We start from the raw sequence: 25230 nt of genomic DNA on the forward strand, positions 1-25230 counted from the left end.
TATGTAAACCGCTTTTCTTCTATTGTGAATGGGTCCAAGTCCGTTACACAGCAAGCAAATGTAAACAAAAGGGCAAATGAAAAAAATAACAGCTTTTTGGGGGGTTTTCAGGGCTGGAGTAACTGTATCTGAATGTGGCTTCATGAACCTTGTATCTTTCTCCATATGCAATGGCAAGGTATCTATAGATAATGTGTAAAGTGTGTGTCATTGAAAAAGGTTGGTTTTAACGCCCTAGAGTTTATTGACACACCGGTCCCTCAACCTAAGTAACATAATTTTTTTTTTAAACATCAAAATCCAGCTGTTTAAGCTAGAGATATTTTTGGGGCTGCATCTTAATCCTCCGCATCCGCCTATGGTGACCTTCTGCATCTGCGGTGGAAGGTGGCCGAGCTACAATGGTGTTTGTAAGACCATGAGACATCCCAAAAATCGTAGCATCCGAACGGTTTGGCCTACAAAAACGAATATGATCACTCTATGGAAAGATGAGACTCTCACGAACACGATGGTGTACTCCACAAGTGTCACGGGACTTGTCTGAAGGTAACCGGTACCGGTAAAGAAAAAAATATGTGCCTACCCAAAAAAGGGGTTAAATATTTCCTGAGCTTTCTTATATCTCCTAGATATAGGACAGATACTTCAAAACTATATTCCTTATGATTTATTTTTTGACTGTTTTTTTTGCCATTTTATGAATGTGTTATTCAATAGGTTTCTATGGGATTTGGTAGTAAAGGCCAAATTCTATATTTTATCAAATCATTTATATTAAATTTTTTATACCTAAAGGGTATAAACAGTCTTAAAGTTCTAAATCAAATAGCTAAATGATAATAATATAATATGCCATTTAGCAGACGCTTTTATCCAAAGCAACTTACAGTCATGTGTGCATACATTTCTACGTATGGGTGGTCCCGGGGATCGAACCCACTACCCCCCCCCCCCCCCCCCCCCAAAGTCAATACTTTGCAGAGCCACCTTTTGCAGCAATTACAGCTGCTTGTCTCTTGGGGTATGTCTCTATACTTTTGGCACATCTAGCCACTGGGATTTTTGCCCATTCTTCAAGGCAAAACCGCTCCAGCTCCTTCAAGTTGGATGGGTTCCGCTGGTGTACAGCAATCTTTAAGTCATATCACAGATTCACAATTGGATTGAGGTCTGGGCTTTGACTAGGCCATTCCAAGACATTAAAATGCTTCCCCTTAAACCATTAGAGTGTTGCTTTAGCAGTATGCTTAGGGTCATTGTCCTGCTGGAAGGTGAACCTCCGTCCCAGTCTCAAATCTCTGGAAGACTGAAACAGGTTTCCCTCAAGAATTTCCCTGTATTTAGCGCCATCCATCATTCCTTCAATTCTGACCAGTTTCCCAGTCCCTGACGATGAAAAACATCCCCACAGCATGATGCTGCCACCACAATGCTTCATTGGGATGGTGTTCTCGGGGTGATGAGAGGTGTTGGGTTTGCGCCAGACATAGCGTTTTCCTTGATGGCCAAAAAGCTCAATTTTTGTCTCATCTGACCAGAGTACCTTCTTCCATATGTTTGGGGAGTTTCCTACATGCCTTTTGGCGAGCACCAAACGTGTTTGCTTATTTTTTTCTTTAAGCAATGGCTTTTTTCTGGCCACTCTTCCGTAAAGCCCAGCTCTGTGGAGTGTACGGCTTAAAGTGGTCCTATGGACAGATACTCCAATCTCTGCTGTGGAGCTTTGCAGCTCCTTCAGGGTTATCTTTGGTCTCTTTGTTGCCTCTCTGATTAATGCCGTCCTTGCCTGGTCCGTGAGTTTTGGTGGGCGGCCCTCTCTTGGCAGGTTTGTTGTGGTGCCATATTCTTTCCATTTTTTAATAATGGATTTAATGGTGCCCGTGGGATGTTCAAAGTTCCGGATATTTTTTTTATAACCCAACCCTGATCTGTACTTATAATAATATATTATAATATGCCATTTAGCAGACGCTTTTATCCAAAGCGACTTACAGTCATGTGTGCATACATTTTTACGTATGGGTGGTCCCGGGGATCAAACCCACTACCCTGGCGTTACAAGCGCCATGCTCTACCAATTGAGCTACAGAGGACCACTTTGTCCCTGACCTGTTTGGAGAGCTCCTTGGTCTTCATGGTGCCGCTTGCTTGATGGTGCGCCTTGCTTAGTGGTGTTGCAGACTCTGGGGCCTTTCAGAACAGGTGTATATATACTGAGATCATGTGACAGATCATGTGACACTTAGATTGCACACAGGTGGACTTTATTTATCTAATTATGTGACTTCTGAAGGTAATTGGTTGCACCAGATCTTATTTATGGGCTTCATAGCAAAGGGGGTGAATACATATGCACGCACCACTTTTCCGTAATTTATTTTTTTGAATTTTTTTAAACAAGTAATTTTTTTCATTTCACTTCACCAATTTGGATTATTTTGTGTATGTCCATTACATGAAATCCAAATAAAAATCCATTTAAATGACAGGTTGTAATGCAACAAAATAGGAAAAATGCAAAGGGGGATGAATACTTTTGCAAGGCACTGTATAACCCCCCCTTAGACTCTAGAGAATTAACCAGGGATACTGTTTGTGTAAGTGTGGGCTTGAGAAAGCATTAGGGTTGCAAAGCTACCAGTCATTTACCAACGTTACCGGAATCTTCGTTAATTTGGGTAATTAACAGATAATCTATGGTAACTTTGGTCATTTATACTGATCAAAAATATAAACGCAACATGCAACAATTTCAAGAAGGAAATAGAAGGTAATCATAGAAGGAAATCAGTCAATTTAAATAAATAAATTTGGTCCTGATCTATGGATTTCCCATGACTGGGCAGGGGCACAGCCATGGGTGGGCCTGGGAGGGCATAGGCCCACCCACTTGGGAGCCAGGTCCACCCACTGTGGAGCCAGGCCCAGCCAATCAGAATCAGTTTTTCCTCACAAAAGGGCTTTGTTACAATACTCCTCAGCAGCCCCCCTCCCAGTCCATAGACGATCCCGCAGTTGAAAAAGCCGGATGTGAAGGTCTTGGGCTGACGTGGTTACTCGTGGTCTGTGTTTGTGAAGCCGGTTGGATGTACTGCCAAATTCTCTAAAATGACGTTGGAGGTGGCTTATGGTAGAGAAATGAACATTAAATTATCTGGCAACAGCTCTGTTGGACATTCCTGCAGTCAGCATGCCAATTGCACGCTCCCTCAAAACTTGAGACATCTGTGGCATTGTGTTGTGTGACAAAACTGCACATTTTAGAGTAGCCTTTTTATTGTTCGCAGCACAAGCTGCACCTGTGTAATGATCATGCTGTTTAATCTTGATATGACACACCTGTCAGGTGGATGGATTATCTTGGCAAAGGAGAAATGCTCACTTACAGGGATGTAAACACATTTGTGCACAAAATGTGAGAGAAATAAGCTTTTTGTGCTTATGGAAAATGTCTGGAATCTTTTATTTCAGCTCATGAAAAATGGGACCAACACTTTACATGTTGCGTTTATATATTCGTTCAGTATATATTTGAATAACTTTAAAAAAACGTATTCCATATATAGTATTCATTTTTATATCTGGGTCCATATTGTCCATGAGTTTCTAGTGGATAGAAAATAGCCTAATGAATGAAAAAAGCATCTAATCAACAATGGCATTATTTTCAATTAACTCTGCAACTCTTCCAACTATTGACTTTTTTCACAACTACCATCAGTTTGGCCCGAAAACATTTACGACAAAGACAAATAAATAAAGGATATTTAATGCTGGAACCCTCATATTAAACACCAATGGTATACACTAAGTGAATGGTTAATATTTAGGATAATGTTTTAAATCATCTTATTTGTTTTTGTTATATATTTTACATGTGATAAGGCCATACAGAAGGCCAGAGATAATTACAGACATCTGTGATATTCTGAAGTACCCAATAAGGCCACTAGATGTCATCTGATAAATTCCATATATACCTTGAAAGTTACTAAAATGTTGGTAGTTTACTGGTAAACTTCGAATGTTTCCAGTAATATACCCTCCCTTTGCAACACTAGATAGGATAGATGCTTTGCCGTATTGAATGAAGGCTTTCCTTTTGAAAATCTAAAACCTCTGGATGTTCTTGTTTACTCTAATGATCTGCCATTGGATATTTTACTTAAAGCTTATGTCTACCACTAATAAACCAATGTATACAGTTGAAGTCGCAAGTTTACATACACTTAGGTTGGCGTCATTAAAACTCGTTTTTCAACCACTCCACACATTTCTTGTTAACAAACTATTGTTTTGGCAAGTCGGACTTTGTGCATGACACAAGTAATTTTTCCAAGAATTGTTTACAGACAGATTATTTCCCTTATAATTCACTGTATCACAATTCATGTGGGTCAGAAGTTTACATACACTAAGTTGACTGTGCCTTTAAACAGCTTGGAAAATTCCAGAAAATGATATCATGGCTTTAGAAGCTTCTGATAGGCTAATTGGCATCATTTGAGTCAATTGGAGGTGTACCTGTGGATGTATTTCAAGAACTACCTTCAAACTCAGTGCCTCTTTGCTTGACATCATGGGAAAATCAAAAGAAATCAGCCAAGACCTCAGAAAAAAATTGTAGACCTCCACAAGTATGGTTCATCCTTGGGAGCAATTTCCAAACGCCTGAAGGTACCACGTTCATCTGTACAAACAATAGTACGCGCGTATAAACAGCATGGGACCACGCAGCCGTCATACCACTCAGGAAGGAGACGCGTTCTGTCTCCTAGGGATGAACGTACTTTGGTGCGAAAAGTGCAAATCAATCCCAGAACAACAACAAAGGACCTTGTGAAGATGCTGGAGGAAACATGTACAAAAGTATCTATATCCACAGTAAAACGAGTCCTATATTGACATAACCTGAAAGGCCGCTCAGCAAGGAAGAAGCCACTGCTCCAAAACCACCATAAAAAGCCAGACTACGGTTTGCAACTGCACATAGGGACAAAGATAGTACTTTTTGGAGAAACGTCCTCCGGTCTGATGAAACAAAAATATAATTGTTTGGCCATAATGACCATTGTTATGTTTGGAGGAAAAAGGGGGTGCTTGCAAGCCGAAGAACACCATCCCAACCGTGAAGAAAGGGGGTGGCAGCATCATGCTGTGGGGGTGCTTTGCTGCAGGAGGGACTGGTGCACTTCACAAAATAGATGGCATCATGAGGAAGGAAAATTATGTGGATATATTGAAGCAACATCTCAAGACATCAGTCAGGAATTGAGTGTATTTAAACTTCTGACCCACTGGGAATGTGATGAAAGAAATAAAAGCTGAAAAAATCATTTCTCTCTACTATTATTCTGACATTTCACATTCTTAAAATAAAGTGGTGATCCTAACTGACCTAAGACAGGGAATCTTTACTAGGATTAAATGTCAGGAATTGTGAAAAACTGAGTTTAAATGTATTTGGCTAAGGTGTATGTAAACTTCCGACTTCAACTATATCTATGAAATGCTATACTATATTTAGAAATAACTGCATTTTTGCTTATGATCAAATATGAAAAAAACAGGCATCCTAGTAACTCATTATTAAAAGCCGCATTTGCACTACCACTCTTATTGCTAAAGAAATACTTTATATTTCTCTGTGGCTTGAATTTGCTCTCGCTGCATTACCTTGTACAGTCCTTAGATATTTATATACCACAGCTTTGAGATATTTTTCTGTTCTCTGTCCATGTTTGTTACATAAAATGTAAATCTGATGTATTTTTACAAATGTGTACTTTGTGATGTATAGTTTTTCTGTAAATAGGTGAAACATCCTTATTTACTTATTGGAAGCATCTTTAGCCCATGTAAAACTGCCTCCGTCTTGTGTTTTGGATGATGAGTGGACTTAAGTGTGTATTACGAGGACATTAAGAGTGTGTTATGAGGACGTCAGAAAGTTAACCCTATATCCGCCAAAGCAAGTACATTATATGTTATAGACCATGATACATGTGTTCAATTCTACATACCTGTTTCTGTTGTTACATTTATTGTCATTTATTAACTCTGATACTTCTTACATTTCTGGTTCTTTAGGGAATCTTTGCTTTGAAAGACATGGCAATAGCACCACGTTTGGCAATAACTATGCTTCATAATGTATTTCTCCCTTTACTTCAGCCAACAAGATACACTTGCTAGATTAAAATGTGTTTTACATGCTACAAAAGTCTAGTAAGAATTCAACACATAACAGTGAACAGATTCCCAAATATTTTTTTATTGCACACCATTACTACTTAAGTCAATTCTTTACTACTGTACTGTATCTTTCATATATTAGCCAGTTAACATGAGCATTAATCACTTCACTTTATTAGCCTTATTCAGTCATTTGTCTAGCATTCCTTTGTCTCGATGAAACTTATTTAAACTATTGTATGTGTAACCTGACTGCTCAGTCAAGTATCTTACAACATCAGTTTACTTATCACTTTACAACTTTTACAAGTATTATCAGAAATATGGCTTGATTATTATGAAATATAGATCGCTTTTTATCAATACTTAGAAATCTTTGTAGACCTGCTTATTTATGTGTTATAAAACTTATTTGGGTGTGTTATCAATGCTTTGTTTTGAGTTGCTGTGCAATTCAGGGTTGGAGAATTAGCATCAAGCCATTGAGAATGTCAGAATGACTACTGCTGCTGTCCGATGTGCAGTCCCTTTCAAAAGATAATGTTTGTACTTATGAACAGCGACCAGAGTAATGGACAGACCTGTATGAAATATATATATTTTTAAATATAGTTGTATTGTGCTGTATATTTGCTCTTCAAGCCTGTTTACTACAGTTTTTATTTATTTTTATAAACCTTTAAACAATGATTGTTGCAGTTTCTGACTGTCACTACTTTACTTTAAAAAATATATTTATGGTTACGTGATACGTTTAAGTTAGTTGAAGCATGGGGATCTTTGTTCAATTGGCTCTTCTTCTTTTCTGGGGTAAATAGAATGAAGGGCATCTGGGCGTCTCCCTTTTTTATCATAATGAATAAGATTACATTGACAGGGGGTACCTCATCTCAGATCAGCCCTGGGATTGATTGGGGGGGGACATTCCTGGGATCAGAAAACGTTCACAGATTATTTCATTGGTTGGTTCCTTACTTGATGGCTGTTTTTTTCTTGGGTTGGAAAAGGGAGGACAACTTTATAGGACTCAGCAGGGGAAGACTTCCTTCCACAAGTTGGCCTTCATGTGACTTTTCCCAGCTTCCCAGCTGCAGGCTCCAATAGCAACAGACCAACAATGTCCCCCACGCCTGACTGATCCATTTCAGCTTGAGGAGGGAACCGACAACCTTGGGTGGTGGTGGCATTCAACTCTGCCCTGAGAAGCAACAGTCAACAAAGCCATGAGAGAAATATATAAGCTTCTGCTTTTTTCAGCTTTAATACATGTTTAATATACATAAAGAAGCATGTGAATGTTTTTTCAAGCTATATAGCGGAAGGGTCACTGTGTTTTTATTAAAGTGTATTGACAGGTTTGTCTAGATTAAACCATGTAACATAATTATACTGAACAAAAATATAAATGCAACACGCAACACTTTCAAAGATTTTACCGAGTTACAGTTCATTTGAGGAAATCAGTCAATTGAAATAAATTCATTAGACCCTAATCTACGGATTTCACATGACTGGGAATACAGATATGCATATGTTGGTCACAGATACCTTTAAAAGAAATGGGCATCAGGATCTCATCACAGTATTTCTGTGCATTCAAATTGCCATCGATAAAATGCAATTGTGTTCGTTGTCCGTACCTTATGCCTGCCCATACCATAGCCCCAACGCCACCATGGGGCACTCTGTTCACAACGTTGACATCAGCAAACCGCTCGCCCACACGATGCCATATACGTGGTCCGCGGTTGTAAAGCCAGTTGGATGTACTGCCAAATTCTGTAAAATGACGTTGGAGTCGGCTTATGGTAGAGAAATTAACATTAAATTCTCTGGAAACAGCTTTGGTGGACATTCCTGCAGTCAGCATGTCAATTGCACACTCTCTCAAAACTTTAGACATCTGTGGCATTGTGTTGTGTGAAAAAATTTCACATTTTAGAGTGGCCTTTTATTGTCCCCAGCACAAGGTTCACCTGTGTCATGATCATGCTCTTTAATCAGCTTCTTGATATGCCACAACTGTCAGGTGGATGGATTATCTTGACAAAGGAGAAATGCTTACTAACAGGGATGTAAACACATTTTTGCACAAAACTTGAGAGAAAAATGCTTTTTGTGTGTATGGAAAATGTCTGGAATATTTTATTTCAGCTCATGAAACATGTGACCAATATGTTGCAATTATATTTTTGTTCAATGTATAATGATATATTAATATAACAATACAGACACCCCAATCAACTTAAAAGCACTAAAGAATTCACATTATGAAAATACATTACTTCAACAAAACATGTTGTTAATGAAAGAAACAAAGGTTGCTACTGTGTACACAAGAGCCAAATGGTGATCTATAACCCAGTGACAAACCTTACACAAAACCTTACAGTATTTATACAGGTATTATTTATCCAACTGAATCATTCCCTGACTAAACAGGTGTTCCTCACCCCATAACAGAAGTCATGTGGACTTCATTGGGAAAGAATGGATGAGAGGGATAAAGGAGAGATGTTTATGACCATGGGTAAATATGAGTGCATTGTGGGTCTGTTGTGCAATAAGGAAGCAGTGAATCATTGATGGATGAAGTGAAGCTAATTACTGGGATGGAAAACCTGAGAATCAAGATGCGAATTACTGGTCCTAGTAGTGAAAAGTGAAACTGTATATTCTACAAAGCTCTTTGGCTTGCAATTCACCTGCCATTCTGCAGGATTCCTCCATACCTCTCTACATTCTTATAACAGACATGTGGTTCACAATTTTGGATTGTAACATAACACTGACATAATATTTGCATTTAATGCTATATTAAATGCAATATTAATCTATTTGGGAGTCTACAGTGTTACTTGATGACAACAGGTGTATTTAACAATAATAAAAGGTCTGTCACAAAAAGTTGTAAGTGATAAACACTGTAAAACACGTTTGAATGAACAATAATTAATGAAGCAGGCAGTTCTCAGAAATCATGACCACTGTATATTGTGCAAATGAGATGGGCTTGTTTTGCCTACCATTATATGGATTAAAGTGATGCCACATGGGTAAGTGATGTCACCGAGTGGCAGATTTAAACATTGTTCATATGTGACCAGCTCAAACTAGTTTCGAGAAAAAAAAGTAGGACGACACAGTAAACGCAAGCTGTAGTCTGGGTGCGGGAAAGCAAACGACTACACAACCGGTATAGTGACTTGACTGACTGTGAAGTTGCCTACTTGTGAGAATGAAGTAAGTTGACGCACTGTTTTCTTATGCCGCATTTTTTTGTCAGTTTAAGGCATTAATTATTAAGAATAATATAGCATATCCATATGTAATTTACATTTTTTCTTTGTTCACTGATTTGCTGTCGATGTTCAGAACAAGTGCATGCCTTGGTAGGCTGGGTATTACACATTATACACAAACCAAATCTCAAATTTGTTTTACGAACTATCAAATAGCATATCGGTACAGACTGGGTTTTTTACTCTATATTCTCAAAAAAAATGTATATACCGCTTTAAGACTTCTTACAATGGGAGGGACATTTTTTAAACTTGGTTTTCACATTCCTACAGGAGCATCCTTGTGTTATGATGTAGCCCAACTCTATCGGGTGTTAGAAAGGGTATCCTATGGTGTTACTTGTTTATGCTTACAGGTATTACCACCTAAACCATATAATCAGATGTAATTGTTCAATGAGATATAATTGTTCAATTCAAATATGGGGAAAATAGATTAAGCTTTTGATAGTGGAAGTGATCCAATTAATTGAGTTTTGATGATAGAAAAAGTGGCTTCTAATAATTATGGGACAATCATCCGACAGTGTGGTTTCTAAATGTGTTTGTTCTCCTTTCAAAACCATCAAAATGTTGGGATTCATCTGACCCTGTAGGAAGTTACCATGGCTAGCTCATTGTTTGCCTTGGGGGTTTATTTTACTCCCAATTAAAGCAACACTCTTCATGCACTTGCAGGATGTCAATCCTGCCAGAGATTTTCCACACACTTTTGTCTAGTTTTAGGATATAGGGCATCGCATGGTTAGGTAATCCAACTATATAACTATGTCATGGTTGAACTGAGGAAGAGTGATTGGAGGAATGGAATGCACCCCTATCACTCTTTTGTGGCTCCCTCCCGTGACACAACCATTTTTAAAGATTGTATTTTCCCAAACTTTTAGGTAAGGCTTTGTTTGTCTTGTACGTAGTTGTGAGACAGTTGTTGTGAAGTAATTGTGAATAGTTGTGAAAGAGGGAGAATCATCAGCTCATGTTGTCTATTTGTTCAATATGTCTACGCATATTGGTTCCATGGTTATAACAAGGTCATGTCTTAGTAAAAACTTGATTCACATTGTTTACACAGTGTTTGGTTGATATGATCATTTTGTTCTAGAGATCCACAACAGATCTGCGTTCAAGATCATCTTTAAATGATTTTCATGAAGTTTGCCTTTTGGGAGAGTGAACTCTCCGGTTCATGAGGAAGTTCTCAAAATGTACTGCCCTCGCATCTGCCAAAGGGAGCATCACGCTTCTTTTCTTCATCTTAAGACTTGATTGTCTTCTTATGCAAATAGGTTTACATTCAGCTGGACAGTGGAGAGGCCTTGCTCCTAAGATGTGGCATGGGATCTGTGTTAGGGCTTTTGAGAGAAATGAAAACAGGCAAGAAGGCCTTTTGTTTTGGCCCAATGAATCAGTATTCCTTTGAGCGGACTCTAAAGGCTTTTCAGCAAGCGCTTGGCCTCTCTCTCTGCATGGCTGGAGCACAGCGAGAGAGAGGGAGAGGGAGCCTGCTGAGAGCCTGTTCTGTTCACACAAAAGCCCGGAGAAGCCCTCCACATTTAGGGCCGGGAGACGAACGGGATTTGCTCGGCCGGCTGACGTGTGAAAGAACGGACTCATTTAATGGAGGCCTTTCTCTTGAAACTGAACTCTCAAAGAAGACTGTAATTTCCCAGCCCAGTAATGGAGGGAGGGGGAGGAGAGAGACAGGGAGAGATGTATGGGTTATTGACACATTTAATGTATTCAAAGGGGGATGCCTGTGGCCCACATATTAAGGGGATACACTGCCGTGCTTGTTGATTGAGCGCTCATCAAGTAATGGCAGAAGGCTTGAAGGCATTAGTTGATTCAGTGAGACAAAGGTTAACCAGACAAAATATTATGATCGGATAAGAGCAATGTAAGAATCCATTAGCCTACTTTCATCATGCAAAACTGTCAACAGGAAAGTATCTGTATGTGGTGTATAGCTGTAGTAGCGTGGTTTTCCATGTAATCATGGAAACAAAGATACAGATATTAGTAGGCTATGTTCATAGGCTAAAATGATCCACCAACTAAGATGAAGTTAGTTAACTGCATAGTATCTTCTAAGTAAAGTTGTCTATAAACTGACTGAGAACAGAACAAAGTATGTTATAATAAGTACAGTGTACCGCATTGAGGTGCAGTAACTCAGAGCAACACATACAGTGCCTTCAGAAATTATTCACACCCTTGACTTTTTCCACATTTTTGTTGTGTTACAGCCTGAATTTAGAATATAGTAAATTGAGATTTTGTGTCACTGGCCTACACACGATACCCCATAATGTAAATGTAACGTCAAAGTGGAATTACACTGAACAAAAATATAAACATGCAACAATTTCAAAGATTTTACTGAGTTACAGTTCATATAAGGAAGTCAGTCAATTGAAATAAATTCATTAGGCCCCGATCTATGGATTTCACATGACTGGGAATACAGATATGCATCTGTAGGTCACAGATCCCTTGAAAAAAAAGGTAGGGGTGTGGACCAGAAAACCAGTCAGTATCTTGTGTGACCACCATTTGCCTCATGCAGCGTGACACATCTCCTTCGAATAGTTGATCAGGCTGTTGATTGTGGCCTGTGGAATGTTGTCCCACTCCTCTTCAATGGCTATGCGAAGTTGCTGGATATTGGCGGGAAATGGAACACGCTGTCGTACACGTCGATCCAGAGCATCCCAAACATGCTCAATGGGTGACATGTCTGGTGAATATGCAGGCCTTGGAAAAACTGGGACATTTTCAGCTTCCAGGATTTGTGTACAGATCCTTGCAACATGGGGCTGTGCATTATCATGCTGAAACATGAGGTGATGGTGGCGGATGAACGGCACGAGAATGGGCCTCAGGATTTCGTCACAGTATCTCTGTGCATTCAAATTGCCATCGATAAAATGCAATTGTGTTCATTGTCTGTGGCTTATGCCTGCCCATACCATAACATCACCGTCACCATGGGGCGCTCTGTTCACAACGTCGTTGACATCAGCAAACCGCTCGCCCACACGAACGCCATAGACTCTGTCTGCCATCTGCCAGGTACAGACGATCCCTCAGGTGAAGAAGCCAGATGTTGAGGTCCTGGGCTGGCTTGGTTACACGTGGTCTGCGGTTGTGATGCCGGTTGGACGTACTGCCAATTTTTCTAAAATGATGTTGGAGGCGGCTTATGGTAAATAAATTAATATTAAATTATTATAATTAAATTATCTGGTAACAGCTCTGGTGGACATTCCTGCAGTCAGCATGCCAATTGCACGCTCCTTCAACACTTGAAACATCTGTGGCATTGTGTTGTGTGACAAAACTGCACATTTTAGAGTGGTCTTTTATTGTCCTCAGCACAAGGTGTACCTGTGTAATGATCATGCTGTTTAATCAGCTTCTTGATATGCAACACCTGTCAGGTGAATAGATTATCTTGGCAAAGGCGAAATGCTCACTAACAGGGACGTAAACAAATTAGTGCAAAACATTTGAGAGAAATACGCTTTTTGTGCGTATGGAACATTTCGGGGATCTTTTATTTCAGCTCATGAAACATGGGATCAACACTTTCCATGTTGCATTTATATTTTTGTTTATTGTATAAAAAAAATAAAATAACAATAATTAAAATTGAAAAGCTGAAATGTTTTGAGTCAATTAGTATTTCATCCCTTTATGGCAAGCCTAAATAAATTCAGGAGTATACATTTGCTTAACAAGTCACATAAGTTGCATGGACTCACTCTGTGTACAATAATAGTGTTTAACATGAGTTTAAGATGGTGCCGACAGAGATGGCGGCCTCGCGACTAGCTCTTAGGAAACTTTGCGGTATTATTTTTTACTTTATTTGCTCAGGAAATATTTTGTGTCATTACATACAGCCGGGAATAACTATTGGATATCAGAGCGGCGGTAACTCATCAGAACTACCAGCATTACGACCAGGAATACGACTTCTCCGAAGCAGATCCTTTGTTCGCTCTCCCCAGAGCAATTTAACTGATTCCAGAGGCCGACCCAAAACATCGCCAGCGGAGGAGAGGTACTCCAGGCGGCCTGCTGTTTCTACTTAGGAGGCGCGTACACCACCCACCGCTTCCAAGTATATTACTCACTAATGTTCAGTCTTTGGATAACAAAGTTGATGAGCTCAGGGCAAGGATTTCTTTCCAGAAAGACATCAGGGCCTGCAACATACTTTGTTTCACGGAAACATGGCTCTCTCAGGATACTCTGTCGGTATCGGTCCAGCCAGAAGGATTCTCAGTTCATCGCGCAGATAGGAATAAATATCTCTCCGGGAAGCAGAAGGGCGGAGGTGTGTGTTTCATGATTAACAACTTATGGTGTAATTGTAGTAGCATAGAGGAACTCAAGTCCTTTTGTTCACCCGACCTAGAATACCTCACAATCAAATGCCGACCATATTATCTCCCAAGATAATTTTCCTCCGTTATAGCCACGGCCGTTTATATCCCCCTTCAAGCCACGACGGCCCTCAAAGAACTTCACTGGACTTTATGCAAACTGGAAACCACATATCCTGAGGCTGCATTTATGATAGATCTAGGCAGAGTTGCAAAGAAAAAGCCATATCTCAGACTGGCCAATAAAAATAAAAGATTAAGATGGGCAGTCTGAGATATGGCTTTTTCATTGCAACTCTGCCTAGAAGGTCAGCATCCCGGAGTCACCTCTTCACTGTTGACGTTGAGACTGGTGTTTTGCGGGTACTATTACTGAAGCTGCCAGTTGAGGACCTGTGAAGCGCCTGTTTCTCAAACTAGACACTAATGTATTTGTCCTCTTGCTCAGTTGTGCACTGGGGCCTCCCACTCCTCTTTCTATTCTGGTTAGAGTCAGTTTGCGCTGTTCTGTGAAGGGAGTAGTACACAGCGTTGTACGAGATCTTCAGTTTCTTGGCAATTTCTCGCATGGAATAGCCTTCATTTCTCAGAACAAGAATAGACTGACGAATTTCAGAAGAAAGTTATTTGTTTCTGGCCATTTTGAGCCTGTAATCGAACCCACAATTGCTGATGCTCCAGATACTCAACTAGTCTCAATAAGGCCAGTTTTATTGCTTTTTTAATGAGCACAACATTTTTCAGCTGTGCTAATATAATTGCAAAAGGGTTTTCTAATGATCAATTAGCCTTTTAAAATGATAAACTTGGATTAGCAAACACAACGTGCAATTGGAACACAGGACTGATGGTTGCTGATATTGGGCCTCTGTACACCTATGTAGATATTCCATAAAAAATCAGCCGTTTCCAGCTACGATAGCCATTTACAACATTAACAATGTTAACACTGTATTTCTGATCAATTTGATGTTATTTTAATGGACAAACAAATTGCTTTTCTTTCGAAAACAAGGACATTTCTAAGTGACATCAAAATTTTGAACGGTAGTGTATATATTCTTAATTCATTCCTTACTTAGATTTGTGTGTATTGGGTATATGTTGTGAAATTGTTAGATATTACTTGTTAGATGTTACTGCACTGTCGGAGCTAGAAGCACAAGCATTTTGCTACACCCGCAATAACATCTGCTAAACACGTGCATGTGACCAATACAATTTTATTTTATTTTATTTGAATGACTACCTCATCTCTGTACCCCACACGTAAGGTCCCTCAGTCGATCAGTGAATTTTAAACACAGATTCATCCACAAAGACCAGGTAGGTGTCCCAATGCCTTGCAAAGAAGGGCACCTATTGGTAGATAGGTAAAAAAAAAGCAAAGACATTGATTATCCCTTTGAGCATGGTGAAGTTAGTTATTACACTTCGGATGGCGTCGCAAGACACCCAGTCACTACAAAGATAGACAAAGATTCCTAACTCAGTTGTCGGAGAGGAAGGAAACCGCTCAGGGATTTCACCATGAGGCCAATGGTGACTTTAAAACAGTTAAAGAATTTAATGGCTGTAATAGGAGAAAACTGAGGATGGATCAACAACATTGTAGTTACTTCACAATACTAACCTAAATGACAGAGTGAAGAGAAGGAAGCCTGTAAAGAATAACAAATATTCCAAAACATGCATCCTGTTTGCAATAAGGCACTAAAGTAAAACTGCAAAAGAAATTTGCAAAGAAATTAACTTTATGTCCTGAATACAAAGCGTTATGTTTGGGGCAAATCCAACACAACACATCACTGAGTACCACTTCATATTTTCAAGCATGGTGGTGGCTGCATCATGTTATGGGTATGATTGTCATCTGCAAGGACTAGGGAGTTTTTTTTAGGATAAAAATTAACGGAATAGAGCTAAGCACAGGCAAAATCCTAGAGGAAAACTTGGTTCAGTCTGCTTTCCAACAGACACTGGGAGACACATTCACCTTTCAGCAGGACAATAATCTATACACTGGAGTTGCTTACCAAGACGACAATGAATGTTCGAGTGCCCTAGCTACAGTTTTGACTTAAATCGGCTTGAAAATCTATGGCAAGACTTAAAAATGGCTGTCTAGCAATGATCAACAACCAACTTGACAGAACTTGAAGAATTTTAAAAAGAATAATGTGCAAATATTGTACAGTCCAGGTGTGCAAAGCTCTTAGAGACTTACCCAGAAAGACTCACAGCTGTAATCGCTGCCAAAGGTGATTCTAACATGTATAGACTCAGAGGTGTGAATCCTTAAATGAGATAGTTCTGTTTTCAATACATTTGCAAACATTTCTAAAAACATGTTTTCACTTTGTCATTATGGGGTATTGCGTGTAGATGGGTATATATATAATATATATATATATATATATAATAATATAAATATATATATTTAATCAATTTTGAATTCAGGGTGTAACACAACAAAATGTGGAGTAAGTCTGAATACTTTCTGAAGGCACTGTAGCTGACTAAACTCCACTCCATGGTGAAGGAAGTTTCTGATGAACTCCACCAACGGAGTGGAGCAGAGACCAGGCTTTTTGGAATTCAGGTCCGACTAAATTGATTCACCCAAGGTCAATACTTTAAAAAATATTAATTATTAAACGCTGACCTTGTACCTATGTTTGACCTCTGTAGTTTATGTGTCTTTCTTTGTTTGGTGTCAATAAACGTTAATCAAATACAACCACCGACTGTTTACTTGTTGAGATTCAATTGGCACATGCGCATTTGCGCTGAGTTGCCATCTTAGAGCAACAGCAATGAGAAAACTGTTGGTGGTTGTATTTGATGGGCAAACATAGGTACAAAGTTAGCATTTCATAATTTACATTTTTTAAAGTATTGATCTTGGGCGAATCGATGTAGTTGGACCTAATTCCACAAAGCCTGGCCAATGCACTTTTTCAGAAGTTTAGTGAGCTAAGTAACACAAGGAATGCGGCCTATCATGACTTGCTGGTGTTTTGGAACAATAGAAAGGACTGCAGACAACTTTCCGGAAAGGTGTGGAATGTGTCACTAGGCATTGCTCTTGATTTCATGATCTGATGCTGGGAAGGATCCCAGAAACAGAAGTGTTGTCCTTGGAAGGAAGGACAGTCTAGTTAGTAGGACAGGAATACCTGGTTGGACCTGCTTGGGTTGAGTTTCTGCCCGACTACATTGCAGACGCCTGCCAGATCTCAAAATGATTGGATAGGTGTTTAACGATCAGCTAACCAAATCATAGGATATATGCCGCGTTCATGTACTCGTCAGAACTAGGAAACTTGGAAATGTCAGACTTGCTAACTGGTTGTAGTTATACACGTGCAGCGTTCAACCAGTTAGCAAGTTTCCTAGTTCTGACTAGCACGTGAACGCGGCATTAGTAATCTGATGCCAAACTGAACAGTCGATGAGGTGGCACGCAACCATTGGTTGAGGCAATGCAACGCCTGCGCATCTAGTCGGGCAGGAACTCAACCATGATCACTCACAAGTTACTAACCATCCCAACCATCCAATCACAAGTTACAGCCTAGGTGTCTCTGTCTATTAGAAAAAAGTTAATACTCTGGCTTGAAGAGAGTGCATAGGATGATTAATGTTGCTGTAACATTATGTAATCATAGTAGGATCAACGCCAACGGCTACATTGCAGATGTGTGACAGATTTAAGATGTAACTTAAGCACATCCAATATTGTACAATGTAAGCCAGTACATTATGACGATGGCTCACAAAAATGCTGTTAAAATGGGGTGGCCATGTAAAATAAACGGAGTGGCTGTGCATCCGAGTTCTCTTCCCAACAGCTAAAGGTCCGAAGCCTCTGCGCAAATAAAACTCCCAAAAGCATAAACATATATAGGACATAGATGGAACCATAATGTGTTTTGATAATCTCTTTCAGCCCAGTGGCTAATATACTTTCCAATAGTATGTTGATAATGATATTACATCTTCTCTCCACAGAATGCGAGGTGTGCTCTCAATGACACTTGTGCTGCTTGTGGTCTTGATGGTCACAGCAGAAGCAGCACACAAACATGGTGACAAAAAAAGTGAGAAATGTGATCAAACTACATTGTGTACAAAACGTCAGATTAAAAAAAGATATATATCCCTTTGAAGGAGCTCATGTTTTTGTTATGTTGTGTTTCAGCAAATGTCAGGCAAAACCAATACAATGATTTCTTTCTTTTATTTTTGGTGCCACAGGTCAGAAAGCCAAAGAGGGGGGCAAAGCAGAGTGTGCTGAGAAGCACTTTGGCAAATGTGTGCCCAACGCTGGTGACTGTGGAGATGGATTCCGTGAGGCCACTTGCGGCGAGCACACCACCAAACACAAGTGCAATATCCCTTGCAACTGGAAGAAGGCCTTTGGTGGTAAGAGGGCAAATGTTGGAAATGGATGTGGTCCTGACACACACATACAGTACATACATATATTCACATATATGTGAATATACTACATGTATCTGCATTCTGTACCATCATCATTAAGTAACTAGGGCCTATAGTTTTTCGTGGTCACTGGTCAGGTCTCATCGTGGTCAGGAAAAACTCTGGTCCCTAATCATAACGGAATTAGATTAACTGATACCTTTTGATTTTTATGGATATTTTTCTGATAAAATAGATGCTATGTATTTCTAGCTGACTGCAAGTACAGGTTCACCAACTGGGGCGAGTGTGACACGACCACCGGCACCAAGAGCCGGTCAGGAACCCTGAAGAAAGACATGTTCAAGTTAGACTGCAAGGCCACCATCGAGGTGACCAAGCCCTGCTCCTCCAAGCCCAAGGGGAAGGGAGGAAAAGGTGGGTCGGATTTCATTTAATAGACCACCATAGGACAAACCCAGTGGGCAAAACTGGTTGAAACTCTGTTTGTTAAGGGGATGTTGAATACAGATGGCATACTTTTTAGCAGGTATGTATTTGTCACTAAACTGGAAAAGTAGGTTCTCCAAAACAACATGAAAACACAAACCCAATACTGCAGAAAATAAAGCACTTCATATGCTGAAAGGAATTTCATAGCCACCATATCACAATGCAATTCGCCCTTTGACTGAAATAGCCCAATTGAATCCAAACCCCTGTCTTTTTCTTCTTCTTTTTTTCTAGGGAAGAGGACAGAGTGACAACTAAAGAGGGAAGCTTGAGGATTGACTGAGACACAGCAGGTGTGACTTCTGGCTTACTTCAGCAGCACAATCGTCTCCCTCCTTCGCCAAACACTCAGCCAGTGTCTCTGACTACGTCCCAAATGGCACCATATTCCTTATATAGTGCACTACTTTTAACCAGAGGGCCCTGGTCAAAAGTATTGCACTATATAAGGAATAGGGTGCCATTTGGGATGCGGCATCTGTCTGCCACTGAGCGCTTTTCCTTCTCAAAACAACAACCCAACAATCTCTGTCTATACTCATGTTCATGTCTTTTCATGAAAACAATCTTGTTATGTTTTTTTTGTTTTAAGGGTTTTTAAAAAAACGTTACATTCTTTTCAATAGGCAACTTGACATATAAGTCAGTCTTCATAGTTTATAGGCCATCCTATGTTTTTTTAACAGAAAATGTCAAGATTTCAACTTCTATAGATAGTTGTAATAAAGCTATAGGTACGAAATTAAACATCAAAACAAACAACACTACAAACAAAATTATAATATTTCTTCAATGATCATGAGTGTTGTTGACCATGTTCCAGAAGCTCAAAAATACATATTTTAGAAGATTGTAGAGGAATAGATTTTGTAAGTGGATATGTGTACTGTCTATATCCAGGAAACAAATATTAGAATACTATGGAATAATAGAACTCCTCTGCTAAATGAATTTTTGAACTATAGAAATGACTGGCATTGCAACATAAGGTTTGTATAAAATAATAAAATACTGTACTGTTGTTTGTATAACAAAAATGAGTTGTGTTTTGTCTGAATACTTTCCATATTAAGTAATTGTTTTTCTGTGTTAATTGTAGGGGAAACCACTTTATTTAATTTATTTTGGAAGACATTAGAATACTTGAAAAAAAGGCAAAGCCTTCCTCCCTGAAAGCAAACACTAAGGTAGAAAGGATAAACTCCTTGGAGTAAAGAAAAAGGACGAAAATTACAGTAAACGTGAATTCAGTTACAAATGATCAGTTCTCATTGATATGAAGTAATACATGTTAAATTAACATCAGTCATTTAGCAGTGTCTGATAACTTGCTAAATAATAATAATCAACTTATATGAAAGCACGCCACAACAAAAGTGTTTTGTAAACAATAAAAAACAGGTTAAAATGTTATGAGCTGTGTAATTACATGCCTTGACTCTTACAGTGATATAAACTCTTTACTCCATTATCCATTGTCAATTACAGCATTACCACTGGTGAAATACAACTGTTTACCATGCACAGTCACATATTAGAAACCAGATAGAAAGTATTTTCTTGAGCAGATTAAGGCTTCATGCCATCTTGTTATGTGGTATACCACTTCAGCGCACCACATTATATCACATTATCGATATTTAGTAGCCCTTTCCCACATTCCTAAAGGGTTATTTGTTATACATTTTATGCATCATTATTACATATTGGAGAAGTTCAGGCCAAAAGGGAGTACATTTTAGGATTCTCTTTGTGTAACTTTTCAAGCCATTGATTGAAAAGCCACAAAACCCTTATCATTCAGATTCAACTTACGTTTTTATTACATTCCCTCTGCAACGAGAGGTAACATCGCATGGACACTCACCTTAAAGTCGCAGTCAGGTTTGATATCATAGGTCTGTCCAAGGATTTTCGATGCCACAATTTTCATACATTTACATTTTAGTCATTTAGCAGACGCTCTTATCCAGAGCGACTTACTGTTAGTGAGTGCATAAATGTTTCATACTGGCCCCCCATGGGATTCGAACCCACAACCCTGCCGTTGCAAGCGCCATGCTCTACCAACTGAGCTACAGGAGGCCTACCTCCTTCCAACTCTGGCTCTGCCACCAGGGTCACCTTCATCTTTGTGTACTTTTGGATTGATTCACAGTTTCCAATGTAGCAGCCTGGATGCTAAGAACCCTGGTTATTCCATTTGAGTTGAGAAAAATACTGTCGTAGTACTTGTTGGAGCGTACATTGGTCACCTTGACTTTTTCTCCAACCGATGCTCTGCAGCGGCGCGCCTGCTCCCTCCAGAGACAGACCTTAATGGAACTTGTTTTGTCTCATCCTATTTTGACTACCTTCCCTTGCTTTATTGCCAAGTTGCCCACAGCTTTTCAGATGTGCGATGGGCATAATCAAGGCGTTTGATGCATGCTGAGATCGAAGAAGAGGATTACCCTTGTTGCTTTTCCCTCTCCCTTTCCTCCCTGGACCTGGTGCTGACACTTCATCCTCGGATTTGCCCACATATTTTCTATTCTGTCCATTTGCTGCAGGTGGCTCATTTTCAGATGATTCAATTGTTGGGTTCTTAGGCTGTTCTTTTTTGCAGTTCTGAACAAAGGGACGCAGGAGGCCCTGAACAGCAGAATCATTCCTTTGTATCTCCCCCATCACTCTCTTAATCACTAATCACATTAATAGACGTATCCATTCCCAAGTGGTTAATGATAGTTCTAGGCATGTCTACTCTCACGGTTTTAGTCTTTTTACCATGTGTAATTTCTTTCAAAAGGTGAACCATAATTTTGTACTCTTCCTTTGCCAGCTCATCTAAAATGCCAGTGAGCGCTGTACGCCATTCATGCTCTGCATCACTTGAAGTCATCTCTGGGAAAAGGCAAAATACAGTCGCTAGTGAGTCTACACAACCCTTGCACAGTCTTCACATTTTCCTGCCTTAAAATTAAATTTAACAAGGGAATAAATTCAATTTTTTCCCCTATCGATCTACACAACCTACCTAAAATTATGGAAATCTGTCCAAATTAATTTTAAAAAATAGAAATGTAAACGAAGATGTCTTGATTGCGTATGTATTCACACCCCGGAGTTAATACTTGGTGGAAGTTAATACACATTTGGCAGCCATTAAAGCGCAGAATAATTTTGTATAAGATTCTACCAACTTTGCAAAACCTTTAGGGCAACATTTATCCATTGTTTTTGTCAAAATTGCTCAAGCTCAGTAAATTTAGTTGGGAATCATTGATGGACAGCAACATTCAAACCTTCTCTGATTTTCAAGCAGATGTAAGTCAGGACTGAGATTGGACAATTCAGGAACACTCAACACCTCTTGGAAAGCCATTCTGGTGTGTCTTTGGCATTAACATTTCGTTTTTTACTCTATCCCAGGGTTAGGTTTTGAGAAAACTGAGGCAGGTTTTTTTTTTTCTACTCATTTGTCTCCCCAATTTCATGATATCCAATTGGTAGTTACAGTCTTGTCCCATCGCTGCAACTCCCGTACGGACTCGGGAGAGGCGAAGGTCGAGAGTCATGCGTCCTCCAAAACACGACCCTGTCAAGCCACACTGCTTCTTGACACACTGCTTGCTTAACCCAGAAGCCAGCCGCACCAATGTGTCGGAGGAAATGCCGTACAACTGGCGAACGTGTCAGCGTGCATGTGCCTGGGCCGCCACAGGAGTCGCTAGAGCGTGATGGGACAAGGACAACCCGGCCGGCCAAACCCTCCCCTAACCCGTATGACGCTTTGCCAATTGTGCGCCGCCTCATGGGTCTCCCGGTCATGGCCGGCTGCGACACATCCACATCCTTTTTACCTGATCATTGCTCCTTTCATGGTTCTTTTGATCCTGACAAACTCCCCAGTCCCTGCCAGTGACAAGCATACCCATAACATGATGCTACACAATATTTTCCGTAAGACTTGGGCAATAACATTTTTCATGCTCATTAAATCTCAATTACACAATCATTTATTGAATCAGGCTAAATTAAAAAGTCACTGGGTCAATAATACAACAAAATGTATCAATACATTTTATTATGGTAAAGTAAATAAATCAAATAAACTCTCCGTACAGTTGTTTCAGGTATGCCAACTAAACATGCTGTCCCTTTGTTTTAAAATGGAGGAGCTCATCTAGATGTGGCACTCCTAGTGGCCAGTGATTTTAATGCAGGAAAACTGAAATCCGTTTTACCTCATTTCTACCAGCATTTCACCTGTGCAACTAGAGGGGAAAAAACTCTAGATCACCTTTACTCCACACACAGAGACACATAAAAAGCCTACCAAACTGGCTAAATGCTTTCAATGCTCGCTTCGAGGCAAGCAACACTGAACCATGCGTGTGAGCACCAGCTCACACAGTCATCCAGCTCTCCGTAGCCGATGTGAGTAAGACCTTTAAACAGGTTAACATTCACAAAGCCGCAGGGCCAGACGGATTATCAGGACGCATACTCAGAGCATGCGCTGACCAGCTGGAAAATTTCTTCACTGACATTTTCAACCTTTCCCTGACCCAGTCTGTAATACATACGTTCAAGCAGACCACCATAGTGCCCAAGAATTCCAAGGTAACCTGCCTAAATGACTAAATGCTTTGAAAGGCTGGTCATGGCTCACATCAACACCATCATCCCAGAAACCCTGGACCCACTCCAATTTGCATACCGCCCAAACAGATCCACAGATGACGTAATCTCTATTGCACTCCACACTGCCCTTTCCCACCTGGACAAAGAAACACCTACGTGAAAATGCTGTTCATAGACTACAGCTCAGCATTCAACACCATAGTGCCCTCCAAGCTCATCACTAAGCTAAGGTCCCTGGGACTGAACACCTCCCTCTGAAACTGGATCCTGGACTTTCTGACGGGCCACTCCCGGTGGTGAGGGTAAACAACGATACGCTGACCCTCAACACGGGGGCCCCTCAGGGTTGCGTGCTTAGTCCCCTCCTGTACTCCCTGTTCACCCGCGACTGCACCTCAACAACAGTGGTAGGACTGATCACCAATGACGATGAGACAGCCTACAGGGAGGAGGTCAGAGACCTGGCAGTATGGTGCCAGGACAACAACCTCTCCCTAAATGTGGGCAAGACAAAGGAGCTTATTGTGAACTACAGGAAACGGAGGGCCAAATTCACATCGACGGAGCTATAGTGGAGCGGGTCGAGAGCTTCAAGTTCCTCAGTGTCCACAACGCTAAGGATCTATCATGGTCCAAACACACCAACACAGTCGTGAAGAGGGCACGACAACGCCTCTTCCCCCTCAGGAGGCTAAAAAGATTTGGCATGGGCTCTCAGATCCTCAAAAAGTTATACAGCTGCATCATTGAGAGCATCTTGACTGGAGCATTCCCGCTTGATATGACAACTGCTCAGCACCCGACCGTAAGGCGCTACAGAGGATAGTTTGTATGGCCCATTACATCACTGGGTTCCAACTCCCTGCTATCCAATACCTCTATACCAGGCGGTGTCAGGGGAAGGCCCTCAAAATGGTCAAAGACTCCATCCACCCAAGTCATAGACTCTTCTCTCTGCTACCGCACGGCCACTCTAAAATGTGCAGTTTTGTCACACAATACAATGCCACAGCTGTGTCAAATTTTGAGGGAACATGCAATTGGCATGCTGACTGCAGGAATGTCCAACAGAGCTGTTGCCAGATAATTGAATGTTCATTTCTCTACCATAAGCTGCCTCGTTTTAGAGAATTTGGCAGTACATCCAACCGGCCTCACAACCGCAGACCACGTGTAACCACGACCAGGTGCTCCACATCCGGCTTTGTCAACTGTGGGATCGTCTGAGGAAGGGGGGTGCTGAGGAGTATTTCTGTCTTTACTAAAGCCCTTTTGTGGGGAAAAACTCATTCTGATTGGCTGGGCCGGGCTCCCCAGTGGGTGGACCTGGCTCCCAAGTGGGAGAGCCTATGCCCTCCCAGGCCCACCCATGGCTGCACCCCTGCCCAGTCGTGAAATCCATAGATTAGGGCCTCATTTATGTATTTCAATTGACTGATTTCCTTCTATGAACTGTAACTCAGTAAAATCTTTGAAATTGTTGCATGTTGCGTTTATATTTTTGTTCAGTATAGTTAACCAAATAGCTATAGCTATCTGCATTGACCCTTTTTGCACTAACTCTATTTGACTATTTTTTGCACTAACTCTATATCAAATCAAATCACATTTTATTGGCCACATGCGCCGAATACAACAGGTGCAGACATTACAGTGAAGTGCTTACTTACAGCCCTTAACCAACAGTATATTTATTTTTAATAAAAAAGTAAAATAAAACAACAACAAAAAAGTGTTGAGAAAAAAAGAGAAGAGGTAAAATAAAATAACAG

The 25230-nt window shown here is 40.3% G+C and overlaps 1 protein-coding gene across 1 annotated transcript; it reads left to right on the forward strand.

Annotated features, from left to right (window-relative positions):
• Nucleotides 1–9340: 9340 nt before the first annotated feature.
• On the forward strand, nucleotides 9341–20240 carry LOC311137361 (midkine-A-like). Its single transcript, XM_084171810.1, has 5 exons — nucleotides 9341–9441; nucleotides 17906–17994; nucleotides 18152–18319; nucleotides 18590–18754; nucleotides 19064–20240. The coding sequence occupies exons 1-5, from the start codon at nucleotides 9437–9439 to the stop codon at nucleotides 19078–19080; spliced, it is 444 nt and encodes a 147-aa protein (XP_084027936.1). The 5' UTR covers nucleotides 9341–9436; the 3' UTR covers nucleotides 19081–20240.
• The last annotated feature ends 4990 nt before the right edge of the window (nucleotides 20241–25230 follow it).

This window comes from Coregonus lavaretus, assembly GCF_964263955.1.
Source record: "Coregonus lavaretus genome assembly, chromosome: 11".
NCBI lineage: Eukaryota > Metazoa > Chordata > Actinopteri > Salmoniformes > Salmonidae > Coregonus > Coregonus lavaretus.

Coding starts and splice junctions, on each gene's coding strand:
- LOC311137361 (XM_084171810.1), top strand. Junction 17,995..18,151: donor CAAACATGGTGACAAAAAAA/GTGAGAAATGTG, acceptor TTGGTGCCACAG/GTCAGAAAGCCAAAGAGGGG. Junction 18,320..18,589: donor CTGGAAGAAGGCCTTTGGTG/GTAAGAGGGCAA, acceptor ATGTATTTCTAG/CTGACTGCAAGTACAGGTTC.